A 22,258-nucleotide genomic window follows, 5' to 3' on the forward strand; every position below is an offset into this window, starting at 1 on the left:
TGCAGTAATTATGTGTTAGTGTTTGCAGCTGACATGTTTAAATTATGATAGAGATCTTGTAAGGGGAACACGCTCACAATGAGACATGTGTAAATTAATGTATTTTGCATACAGCTGTAATATGTTTTTATTGGGTGAATTGTGATGTAATACATATACTGTCAATGAAATATGGTTGAATTAATGTATGTAGCAATTTTGAGTGAGTGAGTGAAAATTGAAGGCTGTTTTGTACAATGGCACCCTTTTTAATCAGATAGATCTTCATCAACAAATCCATATTCAATTATGCAAGTTACCGGTAATCCTAATGTTACACTGTCTCGTAATGAAACATGTTCACTGCATTTATGGGGCAGTGGGGTAGTCTAGTGGCATTCGCTCGTCACGCCGAAGACCCGGATTCGATTCCCCACATGGGTACAATCATCCTCCATAATCTCCAGGGTATGCGTTACGATCACTCTCCACTATACCCTGGATGCATTCACGGCTTGGCCCGATAATTATATTACCTCCCTTTGCTGTCTCCGCATTCTCACAGTAGCCAATCAGCTAAGCCGCCGTTACATCCGAGCTTGCCAGTTTCAACAGAGATAGCGGTCGCAGTCACGAAGGTTTGTTCGCAGTGCCACTCATATTTTTGGAGAAATCATACAGACAAATTGACAGATCTGAAACTGTAAAAAAATATATGAAAGAACTCCTTCTACCTCTTTCAGAGTACCTCTGCATCAATTGTGTTGCCAAGTTTAAACGGTTAGATAATTTAAGAAGCGAAAGTGAGTTGTGATTGGTTCGCTCAACTTCCCAGCGTAGACACCTGATTGGATATAAAGCCAGCAAAGGGAGGTAATAAAATCATTGGGCCAAGCCGTGGATGCATCCAGGGTATAGTGGAGAGTGATCGTAACGTATACCCTGGAGATTATAGAAGGATGGGGTACAATGTGTGAAGCCCATTTTTGGTGTCCCCCACCGTGATATTGCTGGAACATTGCTAAAAGCGGCATAAAACTCAACTCACTCACTCACTGCATATATTATTTCAGATACTATTTTTACGCTTTTTTGTATCAACATTCATTTCTGTTCTATTATTGGGTGTGTTTTAACTGAATCACTAGTAGATTGATAGAAACATGTGCTCAGCTGATTGCTATTCCCAGTTCAGTTTACGAGACAAATACAATCTTAATCCCTGCATATTATACAAATGCCTAGCACACACACACACAAATACAACTGGATTGGTAAATCATCATTTCTAGTGGTGTTAATTCAAAAAGTCACATCTTCACTGACAAACAAAGCATCAATCCGACTAGTGGTTAAAGCTTCTTTGTTTGTTCACATGAAGCCCATCAATCTGATTGTAAAGAGGCTGTATAAAACTAAACTCACTATTATATAGTATGAGAAATTCTTCTGACAAAATTGTAACCTTAACATAAGCCAACACCTTTCTACTGAATGGGTTTTTTTCAGGTTCTCGAAATGTGGCTTATCTACAGTCATGTACAAGATAACCTAGTGACTGACAGCATGAGCAAAACGACCAGGATACAAAGACATTAAATCAGCGGTCACAGAACCTGGCCACCCGATCACCAAACTTTAAATGACAAGCTAAGAAAAGTGAGTGAGTAAGGTTTTAGGTCACTTTTAATGATTTTCCAGCAGTATCACAATGGAGAACACCAGAAATGGGCTTCACACATTGTAGGAATCGAACCCAGATCTTAGGCATGATGAGCTAATGCTTTAACCACTAGGCTATACCCCACTGTTTTGCCCTGACCAAAAATCCCAACAGGGAGTTATCATCATGTATCATGTCTCCACTACAATAAAAATAAAATAATAATAACAATAATAACCTTCCCCAAATATTCATGATCCCTAACTTATTTTGATGAGTATACATCACATTAATGGAAAATTGAGCTTGTCACTGACATTTGCAAATGTATAGACATGACCATGAGAGTGTATTTTGGGAGGTAAATATCCTATATTAGGAAAACAGATAGTATATTGTGAGTCATGTCACACTACATAACCCATAACATAATATATACATATATGTCCATTATCTGAAATGCAAACTATAATAAACCGTAAATTTCTATGTCGATGATAGAATGACACCATTTTATCAGTCTCCCTGACATAAGGCGTTTAAAGTCAAATTAAGGTCAAGTTAAGCCAAATGTCAAAGCTGTTAAACAATTTTGGCAAAATTTGTTTTCCATTGCAAAATGTGTTAATAACATGTAAAATAATATTTTTAAAAACTTTTCCTTCTCATAATCTGTTTTCTTTCAAATGTTAAATAACAACATTGATTTATCTGTTGGTATGTGTGTTACAGAAATCTCTATCTATGTATACCCAATAACTGAAACTGAAAGGTACAAAATTGAACAAAATTTGAAACAAATTTTTCATGACGACAATATGCGACACAACAATATGTGACACAAGCTAATATGTCCATAATGTACAACGCAGTTCTTATGATAGGTGGATAATACTTGATTCTTGTTTCGAGCCTGAGGTCAGGGTCACCTTAGTGTCACATTTTACCGGAAGACGTGTAAAGTAGCCAAATTGCGGCAGTCGTCACTATCTTGCGTGTTTCATTCACGCCTGATGTCCTATAGTAGCAGCAGAAGAGGGCATTTCCTGTCGGGCTGTTATTAGATGCGTAATTGTCGGGAATCGTGTCTGATGTCATGACTAACCGTTCCATGTTTGGTGTTAGCTGAGGATGGAACGACAACAGTGTCAAACCGTTCGCATTTAGACCTGACTGAATCATATGAAACAAAGATCATATTGTGACAAGCTGCCACAGACATCCTGGTTTTATATCCATTTATTATTAGCTGTCCGTGAGACTGATCACAAGAAACTGTGTATCATCAATGAGGCTGACGGATTCACAATAGCCCGATTGTACATGCATCATTTTCCCCGGTGTTACGAAACACTGCATTATGTAAAGATATCTATTATCCAGATTAGTGTCTGAACTTTAGTTCAGCTCAGTTGATAACGAGTTAAATTTTACCATATCACTTTTTTGCCATCCTCTTTTCTTGTCACCCGGATGATATGTGTGTGTTAAAAAAAAATCAATCTGTAGAAGTGTCAGATTGCAAAGTGCAGTTTGTGTTGGGCTGCTATGCTAATTCCAAATACAGAGTGTAAAGTTTGAGCATCAGTATAGATATGATCAGTTTATTTAGTGATTAAGAATGATATTAAAATGTATAATCATGGTCAATTTTTTCCACACTTGTCTTTAGATCCATCCATCCATCTATCCATCTGTCTGTCCATCCATCCATATGCCTGATCATCCATCCATCCATCATCCATCCATCCATCCACCCACCCACCCACCATTCATCTCTTCATTCATCCAACATCTCACCCATCCATCCATTCCTTAACCCATCCATCCATCTACCTGTTGTCATCCATCCGTCTGCCTCTTGATCCACCCATCCATCTGCCATCTGCCCATCCACCCACCCATCCATCCTGTCCATCCCATCCCCATCCATCCTTCATCCACCCATCCATCCAATCACCCATCCACCCATCCATCCATCCATCTCCTGTTGATCCACCCATCCATCTGCCATCCATCCTGCCTGTTGATCCACCCTCCATCCATCTGCCAGTCCATCTTCCATCCATCTGCCTGTTGATCCACCCATCCATCCATCCATCCATCTGCCTGTTGATCCACCCATCCATCCACCCATCCATCAATCCATCTCATTCATCCATCCATTCTCCATCCATCCTCTCCATCTTCCATCTGCATCCATCCATGTTCATCATCATCCATCCATCCATCCATCCATCTCCTGTTGAGAGAAGGAGAGACAGTCAACTGATCAGGACACACCCAAGTACAGTTCCAAGAAACAAAGTGAGACGTGAAGCATGTCCTCAGAAGTGTTTCTGTATACCCTTTAAGTAATAGCTTAACATGCCACCAAATACTTCAGTCCTATCTTGGCCACATACATAAAAGGAATGGTTTCTTGAAACATCGCTGGCGTCAATCCGTTTAAGTTCCACTTATGGCCTTGCCATTGTGCAAATCTTGAGATACTGACAGCTCAAGCAGTTCTTTTGTATAAAGTGAGTTGGTTGGAGTACTCTGTCGGGATGTAGACATTTGTAGGAACAAAATACACCCATTTGACCAAAGCCTTATCAGGATGATAACACTTTCAATACATTCATCATGTTAACAGATTTCAAGGTGAATGAACATATACCCATAGCTGTATACAGACGTTCCCAATAGTTAATTCCATAGGCTGGTCTCAGGATTAATGGAATTCAGATGGACTATCGGGAACTTGAAATCCAAAGATGATCTTGTGTTTTTATAGATGTCATGAATAGTAAATATACTGGTGAAGTCATTGCCCTCGTTGAAGTTGTTTTTGTTTTGAGCCAATTGACGTAATGCTATTGGATGATGATGTAAATGACAAACTCCCATTCCACAAATCTGCTGGTGTTCTGTGGGTCTTTGTTGTGTCACATAAGGCACAATTAAGTCAGGGATCGTAACTCAGGGGATAATTTGGCAATCATGGCTCCAATTAGAGGGAAAGAAGAGCTGGTATGAATGCTATCAGGTGTGAGATATGAACATACATCTCCCTCTGTGGTGGGTATCTTCCATCACACAAGTCCGCCATTAGCTGCTGAAGCAGGGGTTTGAAGTGACAGCACTTCCGGGGAAGTGTTGCAGTATGAGTCCATATCTTACATGATGGAGCATAAACTGAAGCTGTACATTATAATGGCCTTCATCTGTGTAATGGCTGGCCAGATTTTTTGAACGAGAAGGCTGTAATAATTATGGCAATGATGGTTGTTTAGAATAGAATAATACTTTAATGCCTTTTCAGGAATTTGTGTTACATCAGCAGAGTTACTGACACATCAGAGAGATACAAAACATATTTACATAAATTCATTGATTTAGGTATCTTCACATTTGTTTAAGAGAAATATGGTACTTGGAATAAAGGAAGTACAGGCTCTCTTAGTTTTCACAATTGGAACTTTGTAGCGCGGCCTGAAGGGAGGAGGTTGTATTCCGAATTTAAGTAGTGAGTATGGTCAGATATGATTTTGACAGCTTGATTCATGATTTGCCGTTCATATATTGATGATAAACATTCAAATCTGACTCCAGTGATTTTACTTGCAGTGTTAACAAGTTTGTCTATTTTAGATTTGAGATGAACTGAGAGAGACCCGTACCAACAATGGAAGGAAGTTTTGTTTCACTGTCTTTTTCAGTTGCGTTTCTTTGTATAAAAGCAGGACTGTCTGAAACATATATGTGAGATATAAGTATGTCATTGGTGAAGTATTAGTGTGATATAGGTGAAATATACTCTTAAAAAACGTAGGGGAATTTCATTTTTAATTTATGATTGAAAAAATTGAGAGATATATCAGAGGTTTTATACCAATGTGCCTACAGTTCATTCTGCCTACAGTCCATTTCGGTATAATTTTAACTGTCAATCAGTGTTGATATGATAATAATGAATGTTTTGAGAGTGCATCACCACTTGTACTTCCGTATGACCATAGTTGTTTTTAGAGTAATTGCTCTTGAAAGATGATTGGTGTGTGACATGAAATTTGCATATGTACGATTTTCATTTGCAAACAAAAGATTACTCGTTTAGAAACAAACAGTAACAACTGTGTGATGCAAGATGATTGTGGATTGTGGAAGGCGTGGTGGCTGAGTGGGTTGTGTGCTGGCGATTAGGTGCCTGACACTGAGGGTGTGGGTTTGAATTCCAGATGGGACTCAACCCAACAAAAGTACTAGAATCTGTACTTTACTGAGAAAGTGTAATCCCAAATATAACATATGTTATAGTACTGTGATATAGGTGAGATATTACTGTGATCCGGTGAGGTATATATCAAACTCACTCACTGACAGATGGCTGCCATATAGCTGGAATATTGCTGAGTGCAGCGTTAAACAACAAACCAACCAACCTTTCAAATTGACATAAAAAAATAGCATTGATTATCTGTGGTCTGAGCATTGGGGGTAGGGTAGTGGTTATGGTGTTTGTTACAGTGTCATGTTGGGGACCCAAGTTTGATTCCCCACATAGGTACAGTGTTACCCACTCACTCACTCACTCACTCACTCACTCACTCACTCACTCACTCACTCACTCACTCACTGACTCACTCACTCACTCACTCACTCACTCACTCACTCACTCACTCACTCACTTCAGTGGGGTAAGAGATCCTCTCAGAACACTGCAAGTTGTCTGTTAACAATAATTCCTTTCTTTCAGTAACTGCAGACAGAAATAATTCAGAGACCAAATCACAACAAAAATTATCCAATTACAAAACCATAGAGACAGCAGTTTAATTTATCCAATTAGAAGATAAACTTACGGAAAAGTAAATTTTGATACAGAAAATAAACTTTACTTAACAAAAAACTGTGTTTATTTTGCAAGGCATGTAATATAAGCTTGGAGTAGCAATGGAAGCGGATCTAATCTTCATGAAATGTGGATGATGCTGTACCTGGCTGTGTACATAAGACTCATTGAGGCGATTTACTTTTGATGGTTTTCTTATTGCCATTGTACCTCCTTACATGCTTGGTGGATAGCCTTTATCGTCGTAGCAGTGCTTTATAGCATGAGATGCTGTAAAACTCTCAACAGAGTTCTCATGAATCTCATGTCAGGATAATGATGCCTTGCAAAGAAGCACATGATCCAGGACTATTTGTGGCACTAACTGCTGTAATAAAATGCTTTTCAAACAGGTTTTTGACTAATCAGTCATAATGTATTGGTCCATAAGCTTCAGCATTTCCATCAAAAGATGACTTGTTTTTTAAGCACTTGCATTGAAAGTTGAATTGGGTTCAGTATCACTTCAGGTTTTTACCAGGGGTGGTGGGGTAGCGTAGTGGTTGAAGTGTTTGCTCGCCAAGTGGATGACCTGAGTTCAGTTCCCCATATGGGTATATTTCTGGTGTACCCCCCGCGATATTGCTGGAATATTGCTAAAAGCAGCATAAAACTCACTCACTCACTCACTCCTCACTCCACTCACTCACTCACTCACTGATATATAACCTTCCAGCTTGCACAGGTTTGTGAAAGGTTTGTCATGATTTATCTTCTCACCGCCAATTGGCATAATAATTCCGCTGTTACAAAGTGCAAGGCAGATTGGAAATGATTTCTGAATATGTCCTTAGAGAGTTAAAACAACATTTTATCAGAATAACCAACCAGGTTCCATTGAGGTTCCTGGGACAGTGTATCCAGAACGTTAAGGTGGGACAACACTCTGCCCATGATGACTTGATCCTATCTTTGGTAGGGCGTTATACAAACAGATTACAGCGGCCTGACCACTGTGTCCATTTGTACAAGATGGCTATCTCCCTGATAGGCTACTTACAGTCTGGAGGAGGGGCACTTCAAGGGTATCCATCGGTCTGGTCAGGATGGGGTAACCAGACAGGCTGCTTATGTGTTGATTTAAACTGGGGGAACAGGTAAGGTGAAGTGGGTTTCTGTGTCAAAGAGGCGAGATTAATCTTGCATTTAGTCTCTGACATGAAAATATTTTAGGAACTTTTTGTTAAATTTTGGTTTAATGTCAGAAATTATGGTAAAAAGAGCATGGACAGTTGTACCTCAAAAGTTGTGATTTTTAAACACCAAATGCTAGAGCTGTTGGAATATTGCTTGACATGAAGATAAAGTTGACATTTGGAAAGTTGAAATCATCCCTTTTGTCATGCAGCTCTGCTGAGAGGTCGTTGTCACACTGAATCTAAATGCATAGACCTAGTTGTAGACAAACATGAGTTGGTCTCACTTGTTTCCTGTTTTTCAAGTTCATTTGGAGAAATCATTGAAAGGAATCATTGTTATTGAACGGTATTTGATCATAAGTATACTTGAAGCTTTGCTTAAACAGGTCCAAGAAGAAATCTTGGCTTACTAGAGTATTCTAAACCTTTTTGAATTTATTACTTCAGGGTCTGTATGTGCCAGTAGGGAGAGGCTTTAGTTTGCCTTTTAGTGCTGGTACTATACTTCAACAGGCATACTGAAGTGGGAGAATCCATCAAATTGTAAGGATTGCATACACTATTCCTGGGATTTCAAATCTGGACGCTCTGGAGGTGAGGTGAGGTGAAATTGGGTTTTACGTCGTACTTGAGAATATTTCGCTCATATGACAACGTACATGAGTGTGTATGTGTATGTGCGGCTGCTTGTACTAGCCCAGACTTAAGCTGGTTTTATAGTGCTAGCCCACTGAGATACCATGCCGCAGTGAAGCATGAATACCCCACTCAGACACATTATACTGACTCCGAGCCGACCAGTCCTTGTTGCACCCATTAATGCCGAGCGCCAGGCAGGGACCAACAAGTACCATATTTTAACGTCTTTTGGTATGACGCGGTCGGGGATCGAACCCACGACCTTCCCTTCTCCGGGCGGACGCTCTAACCACTACACCACGGAGGGGACGCTCTGGATCAGACATGGATGAAGTGATAGGATTCCAAGGGGAGAAGATGAAATAACCCATGCTTGTGATAAGAGCCAACTTAATGTGGATTGATTGGTCATCATGGATACTTTCTATCAACCACTTGTCTAGGGTATTGTTGGGCTGCTTTATATTGCTTTACATAGCTATAATAATGCTGACTTTTGAATAAAGAAAATCCATTAGCCTGCTGCAATGATTTCATTCACATATTTTTCCTTATTGACCTTGTTAAAGGTCATTGATTTGTTTGGTGTCAATTTCAAGTCAATGACGACAGTGAGTGAGTGAGTGAGTGAGTGGTGACTCATGAATTTCAAGTTCTTTATATTCATGCTATTTTAGTGGTACATCTTTTGCTACCAGAAATAGCTACTGTACATAAATGTCACTTTGAAAGAACAACTTTAAGTTGAAAACTGTAAGATGATTTATGTTTTTATTGATATTTCAGCTGCTACAAATCCATTTAAAAAACATATATATATATGTCAGCCTTTTGTCTCTGTGTTTATTAGGACTAGGCCTTGATGAGTTGTTAATAGTTTATTAGGACTAGCCCTTGATGAGTTGTTAATAGTTTATTAGGACTAGGCCTTGATGAGTTAATAGTTTATTAGGATGCCTTGATGAGTTGTTAATAGTTTATTAGGACTAGGCCTTGATAGTTGTTAATACATGTTAATAGTTTATTAGGACTAATGAGAGTTTATTAGGACTAGGCCTTGATGAGTTGTTAATAGTTTATTAAGACTAGGCCTTGATGAGTTGTTAATAGTTTATTAGGACTAGGCCTTGATGAGTTGTTAATAGTTTATTAAGACTAGGCCTTGATGAGTTGTTAATAGTTTATTAGGACTAGGCCTTGATAGTTGTTAATAATCCATTTAGTTTAAGGAAGGCCTTGATATTAGTTTATTAAGACTAGCCTTTTAGTTTATTCTTGATGAGTTGTTAATAGTTTATTAGGACTAGGCCTTGATGAGTTGTTAATAGTTTATTAGGACTAGGCCTTGATGAGTTGTTAATAGTTTATTAGGACTAGGCCTTGATGAGTTGTTAATAGTTTATTAAGACTAGGCCTTGATGAGTTGTTAATAGTTTATGGTCTTAGGAAGTGAAACCTTCCCTCTGTATATATACAGGCCTATATATATATTATCTGCTTTAACCCGTGAAGGTCCGGGTTAGAATGAACATTCAGTAACCCATGCTTGTCATAAGAGGCGACCAACGGGATCGGGTGGTCAGGCTCGCTCGCTTGGTTGACACGTCATCAGTTCCCAATTGTGTAGATTGATGCTCATGCTGTTGATCACTGGATTGTCTGGTCCAGACTCGATTATTTACAGACCGCCGCCATATAGCTGGAATATTGCTGAGTGCGGCGTAAAACTAAACTCACTCACTCACTCAAATCAGAAAGATAAAACAAGTTGTGATTTTGCAGGATTGAAATATTTTATAACCTAACTCAGGTATATTTTCAATGGAGTTGTGTTGAGGGACAAATTCATTGTAGATGTAGATGTTGAAATAATTACAGACAAGCTATTAGAAATCATAAAATATGTCATAGTAAAAATAAGATATTTTACACCAGTACGACGTTGCTGCTGGCATTAGACGGGTATATAAGCGTGACACATGGGATAGAGATATAGAACCACCCCCCCGGTCCACTTTGTGGGTCCTCTGTTGAGCGTTTACATAGCTCCCTAGGGGTCCAGGGCAGGGATTAGCCAGGTAGGAGTAAAATATGTCAGATATCCCAACAACTTGACACACTCGCATCCAAGTCGCTAGGGTAGTACACCCAGGCAGTCTTGTTGACACATTACCTAAATGTTGGTAAACATGCGAGGGTAGGTCTCAAAGGCTCAGGTGTTGACTTTGTGGGTAATTATCACCTGGCCTGAAATCTTTGTTCCTCCTGCTGTCTTTTGAGGTTACAGATACTGATCTGTTTTGGGTAATAATCACTTAGTTCCGGTATCTTTGCTGAGTGAGTGAGTGACTTTCATGCCTCTTTGAATGGTATTTCAGTTATGGCTGAATCAGGGATGAAAGCCTAATTAGAGTCCACTTGATGTATTCAACTTTTATTTAATGTATTTCAACAAATATCTTAATTTTTAATCCAATATTTTAACTTTGACACTTTCCAATTACATTTCACAGCAACAGGGAATAGTCGGTAGGTGATTCTTAGATATTAGCATAGCAGTATTGCAAATACACTGTACCAGACCATACAACGTGAGTTTCAAATACTGCTTTCAGCTTTCTCAAAGCCACATCTCTACAGCAGTCTGTACAAGTAGAGTGATCATGAGTAGTGGTTGGCAGCGACCAGTCCCAGCTCTTGTTATGATGATCAGCTACAGGAGAAAGGTTGGTTGTTGTCATATTTGAAATGAGATGTTTTGTGGTCACATTCAGTGAGATGTTTTGTGGTCACACCGAATTAGATGTTTTGTGGTCACACCGACTTAGATGTTTTGTGGTCACACTGACTTAGATGTTTTGTGGTCACACCGACTTAGATGTTCTGTGGTCACACCCACTTAGATGTTCTGTGGTCACACCCACGTAGATGTTCTGTGGTCACACCCACTTAGATGTTCTGTGGTCAAACCGACTTATATGTTCTGTGGTCACACCCACATAGATGTTCTGTGCTCACACCCACATAGATGTTCTGTGGTCACACCCACTTAGATGTTCTGTGGTCACACCCACTTAGATGTTCTGTGCTCACACCCACTTAGATGTTCTGTGGTCACACCCACTTATATGTTTTGTGGTCACACCCACTCAGATGTTTTGTGGTCACACCCACTTAGATGTTTTGTGGTCACACCCACTTGGATGTTTTGTGGTCACGCCCACTTGGATGTTTTGTGGTCACACCCACTCAGATGTTTTGTGGTCACACCCACTTTGATGTTTTGTGGTCACACCAACTTTGATGTTTGTGGTCACACCCACTTAGATGTTTTTAGAGAAGTGTGTCACTGGAAGGTGCCATTTCATGGAATGGATGGTTTTGGTTTTAGATCTTTTGTTGCCTCTGGTCAGTATCAGTCAAATTACGTGCACAGTGTCGTTTGGGAGGTGGCAGTTTGCAATGGGTGGACATAAACATTGCCCTCATATTTCAATGTGCAGCTCATCAACCTGCATGTAACAAAATCATGAGGTTCCCAGAAAACACGGTCTCCTCCTGATATCCCAGTGAGATAGAGACTTTTGAGTGACTGATAAGACGACTGTTTAAGGAGATACAAAATGAGAACCACACAAAAAGTCTCCTGACAATGTGGTTGTGGTGGCAGTATTGTGACATTCTCATGGAAGGCGCTGTGTTCCAACATCATCGACATCAGATGGTATCTCTTTGTTGGGAGAGGAAGAAGTGGCCAATATTGTTTGTTCATGAGCTAGTGAGATACCAAACTACAAGTTCTCGGCTGTATGGACATGAACAAAATGTGTACGTGTGAGTTGACTGTGAGTGCATCGCTAACACTCTGTGGTGTGATTGGATAGCTCAAGCCATTAGTTCTTTGTTTGTTGAATCAAGGATTTTTTCACAGAAGTCATGTTCAGATCTTTTCTCAGGAGACTAAGGGATTTTGTTTGTGGAAGGTCAAGGACAGGGAACATAGATGTAGATATATTCCATGTGAAATAAGAACTGATTGATTTTGAGAAACCATTAAGAATGACAAAATACTTATCCATGACATGTTGATGAAAAATATAAAGTATAAACGTAGAATTTATTTTTTTCACATTTGTGGGTCAGCAGATTACAGATTAAAATAATAAACAGATAATGGCTCCCCGAGGTGATATACTGTTCAGTTGCTGCATTGAAGAGCGTTGTTTTATTCCCGCTTTGTCAAATTTGTCAAGTTTCTTCGTAGGGTCCCTTGCCGTGATAATTAGGCAGATGAAAATCAGGGTTAAATGCAGCTTAAAATCTTTTTCACTCCCTCTCTCTCCAGGATCTTCTCTCCCTCTCGTTTCCTCTCCACCCTCCCACTCTCGCTCATAGTGTTAGGGGTGATAAATTGATGTTATGGTAATGCTCATGGGATTTTTATTGTTGGACATATGTCTGATTGTGGGGAACGGCTCCTTGTGGTGTGAGTCACTGGGAAATGCCCTGTTTTAGCTTCCTCCATTCTTAACCGAACACTCATTCATACAGTTTTAGAAGTCATCAGTGAATCAAACTTCAGACAAGACTGGTTTGGAAAGAAAAAACAAAAGTTATGAATTTTCAATTATTAAAATATATTTAAGAAGGTTTAAGTACTGTAACTCTCAATATATTTATATGTTTAACAGTAAAAGAAAGAATTATAAAAAAATATTGTTTGATGTAATATACTTAAACTGCAACAGAGAGATAATTATTTCTATTTCAGCCCCAGAAAATTAGAAATATCTTTAAAATGAAAAAGAACTTTAATTAGTGATTAGAACTAAAAATGTCTTTATCTCAATGAAATCTAAATAATGAAAACAAATCTGAAACAAAATTACTGTCAAATCTGTGAATTCCATTCAGGTTGTAAGGAATGTATGTACAATCTATAAAAAAACCAAGCTGTGATTTAATTCATGAGCCATATCCTGTGTAAGTTTACCTCTGACGTTCCATTAGCTGCAGAACCCTTCCTCTGAACATGGTGTTATATAAGTCGGACCAACGTCCCCTCTCCCTTCAGTGAAACGGAGGCTGAACACAAGCCACCGACTCTCTGCCTAACTCTACCTAATAGGCCTTTACGATACTCTCTGCTGACACCCAGCGTAGAGAGGGAGCCCAATACGCTATAGTAAAGGGACTCTTGACACTGCAGAGGCGAAAGCGTGTTATCCGACTCACTGCTTGTCATACTCTGGTTTATAATACATGCTAGAGTCACGATAGCTGTGATAGTATTGGCTGCTTTGTCCTAAGCTGGATAGCAGCACAAAGTTGGCAGTCAGCTGATTGGAGATTTGTGTCAATTGAAATTGGATTTTTGTTGTACTGTGAAATTTCTCAGAGCTGTTGATCGTGCTGTGTTAAACATGAGGAGTACTGTAATAGCTGTCACCGGCCTTTTGTTCCTGCAGGTAAGTAATACTTTATGCTGAATTCAATTGTCAACTTGACTTTGATATACACGTTTCTTTCCAGGGTCTACTTTCAATTTTTATAAAACCAAACTAAACCAATTTCCAAAGAAAGAAAATTAAAATCTGTGTAAAAATTAAAACCATAAAATTAGAAAATAATTGTTAGGGGTTTGTGAAATATTTTAAAATATTAGCCAGTGGGATATAGTGATGTGATGATTGAACTTGATCAGTATCTGATATTTTCAGGTATATTTTATTTATACTGTAATACTGTGTAAATGTGGATCAATCAAAAGTCATATTGACAAATATATCTATCAAAGGCAAATCATTAAGTACCTCAGCTGGTGTGGGTTTCACCAGGTAAGTCTCTGGAGTAGATTGAAGGTGATTCCTTCTTTTCTCAGCCTTTCAGCTGTAGAGGAAGAGAACCTATGGTAGTATTACATAACATCAGCTGATCGTACGGCAGTGGAACAAGGATGACATACACGTGTGTATACATGTATACATAGATAAAGCTGAACATGTGTCATCAGTGCTCGGCATAGAGGCAACTTAGTACAGAAAAATGAAACAGGGAAATTACTACCGGTCGAGAATCTCCTAGCTGCGAGATGGGAATAGCCAAGTGTGGGAGCTGATATGTGTACATTATCATTAGTAGGGAGAGGATTTGAATAAACAAATTTTGATTTTGTGGTCCTGTGGAGGGATGAATGGATAAATAAACGTATAGGTGTGTGAATGAAAGGTTGGAGGGGAAATGAATGAGAGACAGATTTGCCAGGTCTGTGTGGAATGTGCATCAGAGTTTATACAGTGGACAGAGGAATGAATGAATAAATTTGTGACGTATGTATCAAATCATTAAGCTGCTTGTACAAATGCGTCCTTGGCAGAGTGAATGAAATGGAGGTTGTGAATGAATGGGAATGGTTTAATTATGTGATTAAGTGGAGGGAAATTGAATGAATGAAATAGTCGGTGATGTTTGATGCAGAGATGAAAGGAGGTGATGTTTGATTGTAGCAAGGGATGGTGCAACGGTGATTATTGGTAAGGGAACTTCTTGGAGAATTGTTTTAGGTAAAGAGGACAGAGATTTTTAGAATTGGGATTTATTTCATTGTGTAATTAATAATTATAATACTGGAAGCAAAAGTTGTTTTGGCTATAGAAACAGTTGTAGGTTGGCTTCCACTGTATAGTGGGCTGTGGATATTTTCCTCTGTAACGTAGGCAGCAAGTACAGTACAGTAGGCTGTGGGTAGCTTTCACTTTAGGCTGTAGGGTGGGAAGTTTCACTATACAGTAGGCTGTGGTGAGTTTCCATTGTACTGTAGGCTGTGAGTAGCTTAAACTGTACACTTCAACTGTACAGTAGGCTGTGGGTAGTTTCCACTGTACAGTAGGCGGTGGGTAGCTTGAACTGTACAGCAGGCTGTGGGTAGCCTGAACTGTACAGCAGGCTGTGGTTAATTTCTGCTGTACAGTAGGCTGTGAGTAGCTTGAACTGTACAGCAGGCTGTGGGTAGCCTGAAGTACAGCAGGCAGTGAGTGGCTTTGAACTGCAGCAGCTTGTACAGTACAGTAGGCTGTGGTAGCTTGAACTGTACAGTAGGCTGTGGTAGTGAACTGTACAGTAGGCTGTCTTGAACTGTACAGTACTGTACAGTAGGCTGTGGGTAGTAGCTTGAACTGTACAGTAGGCTGTGGTAGCTTGAACTGTACAGTAGGCTGTGGTAGCTTGAACTGTACAGGCTGTGGTAGTAGCTGTTGAACTGTACAGTGAGTGAACTGTACAGTAGGCTGTTCTGTGGTTTAGTAGCTTGAACTGTACAGTAGGCTGTGGTAGCTTTGAACTGTACAGTAGGCTGTGGGTAGCTTGAACTGTACAGTAGGCTGTGGGTAGCTTGAACTGTACAGCAGGCTGTAGTAGCTGTGAACTGTACAGCAGGTACTGTACAGTAGGCTGTGGTAGCTTGAACTGTACAGTAGGCTGTGGGTAGCTTGAACTGAACAGCAGGCTGAGAGTAGCTTGTAAGGCTGTGAGTAGCTTCTGAACTGTACACAGGCTGAACTGTGTATGCTGTGTAGCTTCCACTGTACAGTAGGCTGTGGGTAGCTTCCCACTGTACAGTAGGCTGTGTGGTAGCTTCCACTGTACAGTAGGCTGTGAGTAGTTTCCAATGTACAGCAGGCTGTGGTAGTTTCCACTGTACAGTAGGCTGTGGGTAGTTTCCACTGTACAGTAGGCTGTGGGTAGTTTCCACTGTACAGGCTGTGGGTAGTTTCCACTGTACAGTAGTTCCACTGTACAATAGGTGTGGTAGCTTGAACTGTCCACACTGTACAGTAGGCTGTGTAGTTTCCACTGTACAATAGGCTGTGGGTAGTTTCCACTTAGGCTGTACTGTTCCACTGTACAGTAGGCTGTGGGTAGTTTCCACTGTACAATAGGCTGTGGGTAGTTTCCACTGTACAATAGGCTGTGGGTAGTTTCCACTGTACAGTAGGCTGTGGGTAGTTTCCACTGTACAATAGGCTGTGGGTAGTTTCCACTGTACAGTAGGCTGTGGGTAGTTTCCACTGTACAATAGGCTGTGAGTAGTTTCCACTGTACTGAAGGCTGTGAGTAGTTTCCACTTTACAACAGGTCCTGGTTAAGTGTAGTGGAGGGTGTACTGAAGTATGTCGTCCAATTGGCAAGGCAACACTCCAAGCACATTTCAGACTAGTGTTCTGGAGTATATTTTAGAAAAGTAATTGGAACTAAAATGTCCTGGTGATCTACAGCATATCCTTGCAGTATAGATAGTCCTGTCCTTTCACTTGAAGAGGGCCAGCAAGGAAAGTAACTTTTCCAGCATGACCTAAACACAAGTCATGTTTAAATTATTACAATATTACCAACAGTCTTACCATGGTTGAGCTCTCCATTTGTCATGGTCTTCTCTCACCAAATATTCTCTCCATTTGTCGTGATCTTCTCACATGCATACATGGTCTCCTCTCATCCTTTTACTTGGTCTCCTCCCAAAGACTAACATCTGTTCTCTCATCAAATAAACATATTTGGCAGAAAAAGGGTTATAAATTTAAATAACATACAAATAAATGGAGCCCAGACACCTCTTCTAATCTGTGTCTTCTCTACACAATGCCCATTTTTCATGGAAATTTGTGGTCTCCTCTCATCAAAATTCTCTCCGTTTGTCATGTCTTATACCTCTTCTAATCTGGACTTGCCACCCATTCTAGACCTGCGTGAGCTGCATTGTGTATATTTGTTAAGGGTCTGTATGACAGACTTGATCTTCCCATGCCATGCCATACCTTCTCCCATGGGTTAAAATGTGTCTTCTGGTTGACGTGATGGCTGTCTCAACAAAAGTCAGTCAGTCCTTTGATGCACTCTTTGGATGCACTCTTCTCACATAACATATGCTCTCCTTTTTGCATGGTCTTCTATCACACGATTGTCTTTCCTTTAAGCCTTTTTCACAGCGAGATAATAAGACATCATTTAAGATTATGGAACATTATGTTCCTGATTGCGATCTGATATGTAGAGTTGATAAATCTAGAGCTGCAGATAACTTGATATAATTTCTGATTGTAGTCTGGAAGTTAACATGGTAGACAATACTCTCTTTTACATACCTGTACCCCCTTTGACTGATATCAGTAATCTCCAACTCCATGATGTTATTGGGTATAGTTTTAACACAGGTATACCATGCAGGTAGAAATTATTATCTAATTCTTTTATGTATGATTGACTGGTTGGGGAACATGACCTATTTGTTCTTGTCTTGTCACCAGAAGGTCTTGCCGGAATTCTAACCTCAAATCTGATGTAGTCTCGGAGTCCCCCATTGTTACACAATAGGGAGCCTGTTTCTTCATTGATTTCCTCTTGTGAACTCCTACGCAATGCTTAGAAAGTCAGAACAATGGCTTTATAGGGCCATACTTGATATGAAAGAAGCTAAACACGTGTAGAAAGATTGAAAATCCCTTGGGCATTGTGTCGGTGATATTTTTTCAGATTTCTTTTGTTGTAATCTTTCCAAGTCAAGAATTAGTTCCTTAATCACACTTGTGATTTGCAATATAGGAGGCGGGTGCATGCAGTCGGAGGGTGTGTGGAGGGGGCGAGGTGATATTGACAACAACAGATCTCCTTGACATGTGCTACTCAGTTGTTGAGGGAGATAACAAGAGATTTGTTTTGTAAACATTGCTAGTAATAGGGATTCGATTAAACCTTGGCAGATTCTATGTCTGTAGGCCATGTAGATTGATCTAAGGGACCTGTGATAAATCATAAATGCATGGGTGAGATAGGATTACCCAGTAAAAGACTCTTGTGCATTGTTTTTTTGGTTTTGTTAGTTTCCATATTTGCTAATTTCTTTATTCATGAACCCTCTAAGGTGGAAATTTGTCAATACTGTTTTTGTACTGGAGTATGCTTTAGATTTCTTAACACTTTATAGTCTATTTCTATGCATGACTCTTCATGTTGTCTCCTTCTTAACTGGTTAGTGTTTCCTCACCCTCCCCAGATTCTCTGACCCGTGAAGATCCGGGGTAGAATAGGTCTTCAGCAACCCATGCTTGCCACAAAAGGCGACTATGCTTGTCGTAAGAGGCGACTAATGGGATCGGGTGGTCAGGCTCGCTGACTTGGTTGACACATGTCATCGGTTCCCAATTGCACAGATCGACGCTCATGCTGTTGATCACTGGATTGTCTGGTCCAGACTTGATTATTTACAGACCGCCGCCATATAGCTGGAATATTGCTGAGTGCGGCATAAAACTAAACTCACTCCCCAGATTCTCACAGGTCCCTAAGGCCTTACTTGGCTGATGGAAGTTGTTTTTTCAACAGTCGTCAATTTTTAAAAAAGGGGCAAAAATGTTTTATAAAGTGATCCTTTACAATTATAGGTAGTTTATAAACATACATGACCAATTTAACAGCTATCAAATTAAACATATCATTAGCAGTAAGAAACAGTAACAATTACAGATCATTGACATTATGGGCTCCAGCCTTGGATAATAGACCTGTGAAGATCAGGGTTAGAATTGATCTTCAGCAACCCATGCTTGTTGTAAGAGGCGACTGATGGGACCGAGTGGTCAGACTTGCTGACTTGGTTGACCCACATCATCGTATCCCTGTTGTGTAGATTGATGCTCATGCTGTTGATCACTGGATTGTCTTGTCCAGACTTAAATATTTACAGACTGCTGCCATATAGCTGGAATATTGCTCAGTGCGGCATTAAACAACCAACCAACCAACCAACCAACCTAGAATTATTAATGTTTTAGTGAAATATATGTATTAACAGACGTAGGAGGCATTAAAAATATATCCTCATAATGTTATGTCTAGTGTACATATGTGAAATTTAGAGTTGGTGGATGTGAGGACTAAGGAAAAAACATTATATATGTGAAATGAATTGAATCACATGGTGAAATTTGGTTACAAGAACAATGTGTTTAAGGGAATTGGATCTGAGAATTTATGTTTTGGACATGGGGCTGGGACTCCTTTCATGAAGCAACCTTTACTAAGGTTAACCTTAACTCCCATTCTTTAACATTGCACTAAGGTTACCTTGGTGATTTACGATAACCTTAGTGCTTTGTGAAAGGAAGCCCTGGACATATATTCACTATGGATCTTAGAATCAAACCTCATAATCACATGTTTCTGGTACACCTAAGGGAGATAACTCTGCACAGCAAACTCCACAACATAAGATGACAGTCTTGACAGTATGTAGGGCCAAGAGGGTGACTGACAGTACATTATTGGGACATAAAGGAAATGGTGCCAAAAACAATATGAGACAAAGCCAAGAACTGTTTTCATGCTGAAGTACTTTTATGTGCCAATAATGTACTGTAACTAGTTCTCTCACTTCCCGAATGGGTCGTCATCTACAGTGTAGTGGATAGAGCGTTAGCCTGGAGGGCTGAGAGTGGGGTTCGATCCCATGCTGGGTCACACTCAAAATTTTTAAAAGATGTCATTGTTTTGTTTCAATGCCTGGTGCTCAACATTCAACGGATAAAACTGGTTGGCTCAGAAATGGTATGAGTGAGGTGTAACAGTCCATGTGTCTTGGTACTTTGTGTGCTAGACCTGTAAAACTAGTCAGGAATAGTATGGGCAGCCACACACACATACACTTAAACACACCCATACACACACATATACATGTAAACAGACACACACACATACGAACATGCAGATGCATGTATGTTGCTGCATACCTGTTGTAATCTTGAATGTGAATAATCCGCACCTCACCTCACCTCACCTGAACTCACCTAACATCACCTTACTGGAACTCACTTAACTTCATCTCACCTGAACTCACCTAACCTGATCTCACCTCACCTTACTGGAAGTAACCTCACCTCACCTCACCTCACCACACCTCACCTCACCTCACCTCATCTCACCGGAACTTACCCAACCTCCACCTCACCAATGACTTAAAGGTCAACATGCCATTTTACATGCAATATACATGCAGCGCATGTCATTTTCATTTTATTCCCTCCCAACCTGATCATGAAGAAAAAGGTCTGGGATATTCACAGTGTTTACTTTGACATCATCACCAAGAAGTTGGAACAATGGCGTCAGTGATCCAAGATGTCTGGTGGGTTAGGTGTGGAGAGCATGGAGTCAAGCGAATTAATCACTAATACAAGTTAATGCGCTGTGTAAAGGAACATTGCTTGTCAGTCTGCCTTGTTCATGCATCATTAGCATCTGAACAAGCCGCGTGTCCACACAGCAGATCGAGGAATCAAGAAGCAGCTTATGTTTAGGATAAGGAAGATATTACATGTGTAGACAATCTCATTAATTCCAGTTCCATACCTCTCTTTGTCCAGATCTGAAATACCCACCATTGGATGTCCCATCAGGGAGTTTAGTTTACAACGCTTTTAGCAATATTCCAGCAATATCACAGCAGGGGACACCAGAAATGGGCTTCACACATATATTTCTATATTTCTTCTTTACCTTATTGTTTTGGGTATATTGGTCTAAACAATAGAAAACTTACCTAAAGTACAAATTGTGCCTTGTTAACACACAGAGTAGATACCATTCTGCTCTGAAATGACACGAGGTATACAATATTCACAACATATGACTCAGCCTTTATTATTCTCCATCCAGAACTGTCCATTTATGTTCATTTCTGAGAAATTTATCACTTGTGGGGTCATATCAGGCATGAAAACAAGGCCCTTGCTTTTCCAGTTCCAAATAGGTACATTGTAGTGCTGCAACGAATATACTATGTGGCAAATATGATATGTATCATGAATATTGGGTAACGAATATGAATAATTATTCAAGAATACAGTTTTGTAGTTAAGTGATTGATGTACAATATGGAACGCCCATGTTGACAGTTTTGATTTGTCACAGCAATAACCAGTGATCTCATGACACTCAAATTTGATATGTAATAGTTATAATCGACAGTACCATGTGCGACCTTGGCAAACTAACATGACTTGCGCTACTGCAATGCTAGTACATGTGCCATTGTTGCATATCTCACTTTGGAAGTAAAAGTAAAACATGCTCCCTTAAAAAGATCATAAATATTTGTTAATATTCGGTTCTGGTGACCACGAATAAGGAATTGAATTCATGAAGGACTATGGTTGGATTCACCGAATATGTGAGTGAATCGTTACAGCCCTAGTACATAATGATAGTAATGCGAAAGGTTGAAATGCAAAAGCCCTGAAGAGCTGAAGAAGAATGACATTGAAATTCACACATTCTGTTGAGTCGTGTGCTATATAAGTAGTCCTTTAGAACATGGTTCCATTGCTGTGATTCTGGAACATCTGTATTGGTAGTACTGTTCTTCATGATACCTGAGTCCTATAGGCCGCCATAAGCTACTTGCTACTATTTGATTTAGAGGCGACTAAAGGGATCGGGTGGTCAGGCTCGCTGACTTGGTTGACACATGTTCTCAGTTCCCAATTGCGTAGATCGATGCTCATGCTGTTGATCCCTGGATTGTCTGGTCCAGACTTGATTATTTACTGACCGCCGCCATATAGCTGGAATATTACTGAGTGAGGTGTAAAACTAAACTCACTCACTCAATATTTGATTTTCTTCCATCTCTGTGTTCAGTTTTCAAACACCTTGCGTGTCATGTGTTTGTGTTCACTTTGCATCTTCATCTTTGATACTGTGCATCTTCCACCCATGATGGTCGGGTTAGAATTGATCTTCAGCAACCCATGCTTGTCGTAAAACGGTGACTAGCAGGATTGGGTGGTCAGGCTCGCTGACTTGGTTGACACATGTCATCATATCCCAATTGTGTAGATCGGTGCACATGCTGTTGATTGTCTGGTCCAGACTTGATTATTTACAGAATGACACCATATAGCTGGAATTTTG

At 39.9% G+C, this 22,258-nt stretch overlaps 1 protein-coding gene across 1 annotated transcript in view; it reads left to right on the top strand.

The window, feature by feature from the left end:
- The first annotated feature begins 13,376 nt into the window (after positions 1–13,376).
- LOC124282483 (thrombospondin type-1 domain-containing protein 4-like) overlaps positions 13,377–22,258 on the top strand; it is a 61,998-nt gene continuing 53,116 nt past the window's right edge. The window contains exon 1 of the mRNA XM_046718490.1: positions 13,377–13,764. Coding sequence (XP_046574446.1) covers positions 13,720–13,764 — 45 coding nt within the window. The 5' untranslated portion in view covers positions 13,377–13,719. The remainder of the gene's footprint in view (positions 13,765–22,258) is intronic.

This window comes from Haliotis rubra, unplaced genomic scaffold, assembly GCF_003918875.1.
Source record: "Haliotis rubra isolate DU_JTF1 unplaced genomic scaffold, ASM391887v1 Scf3, whole genome shotgun sequence".
Classification (NCBI taxonomy): domain Eukaryota; kingdom Metazoa; phylum Mollusca; class Gastropoda; order Lepetellida; family Haliotidae; genus Haliotis; species Haliotis rubra.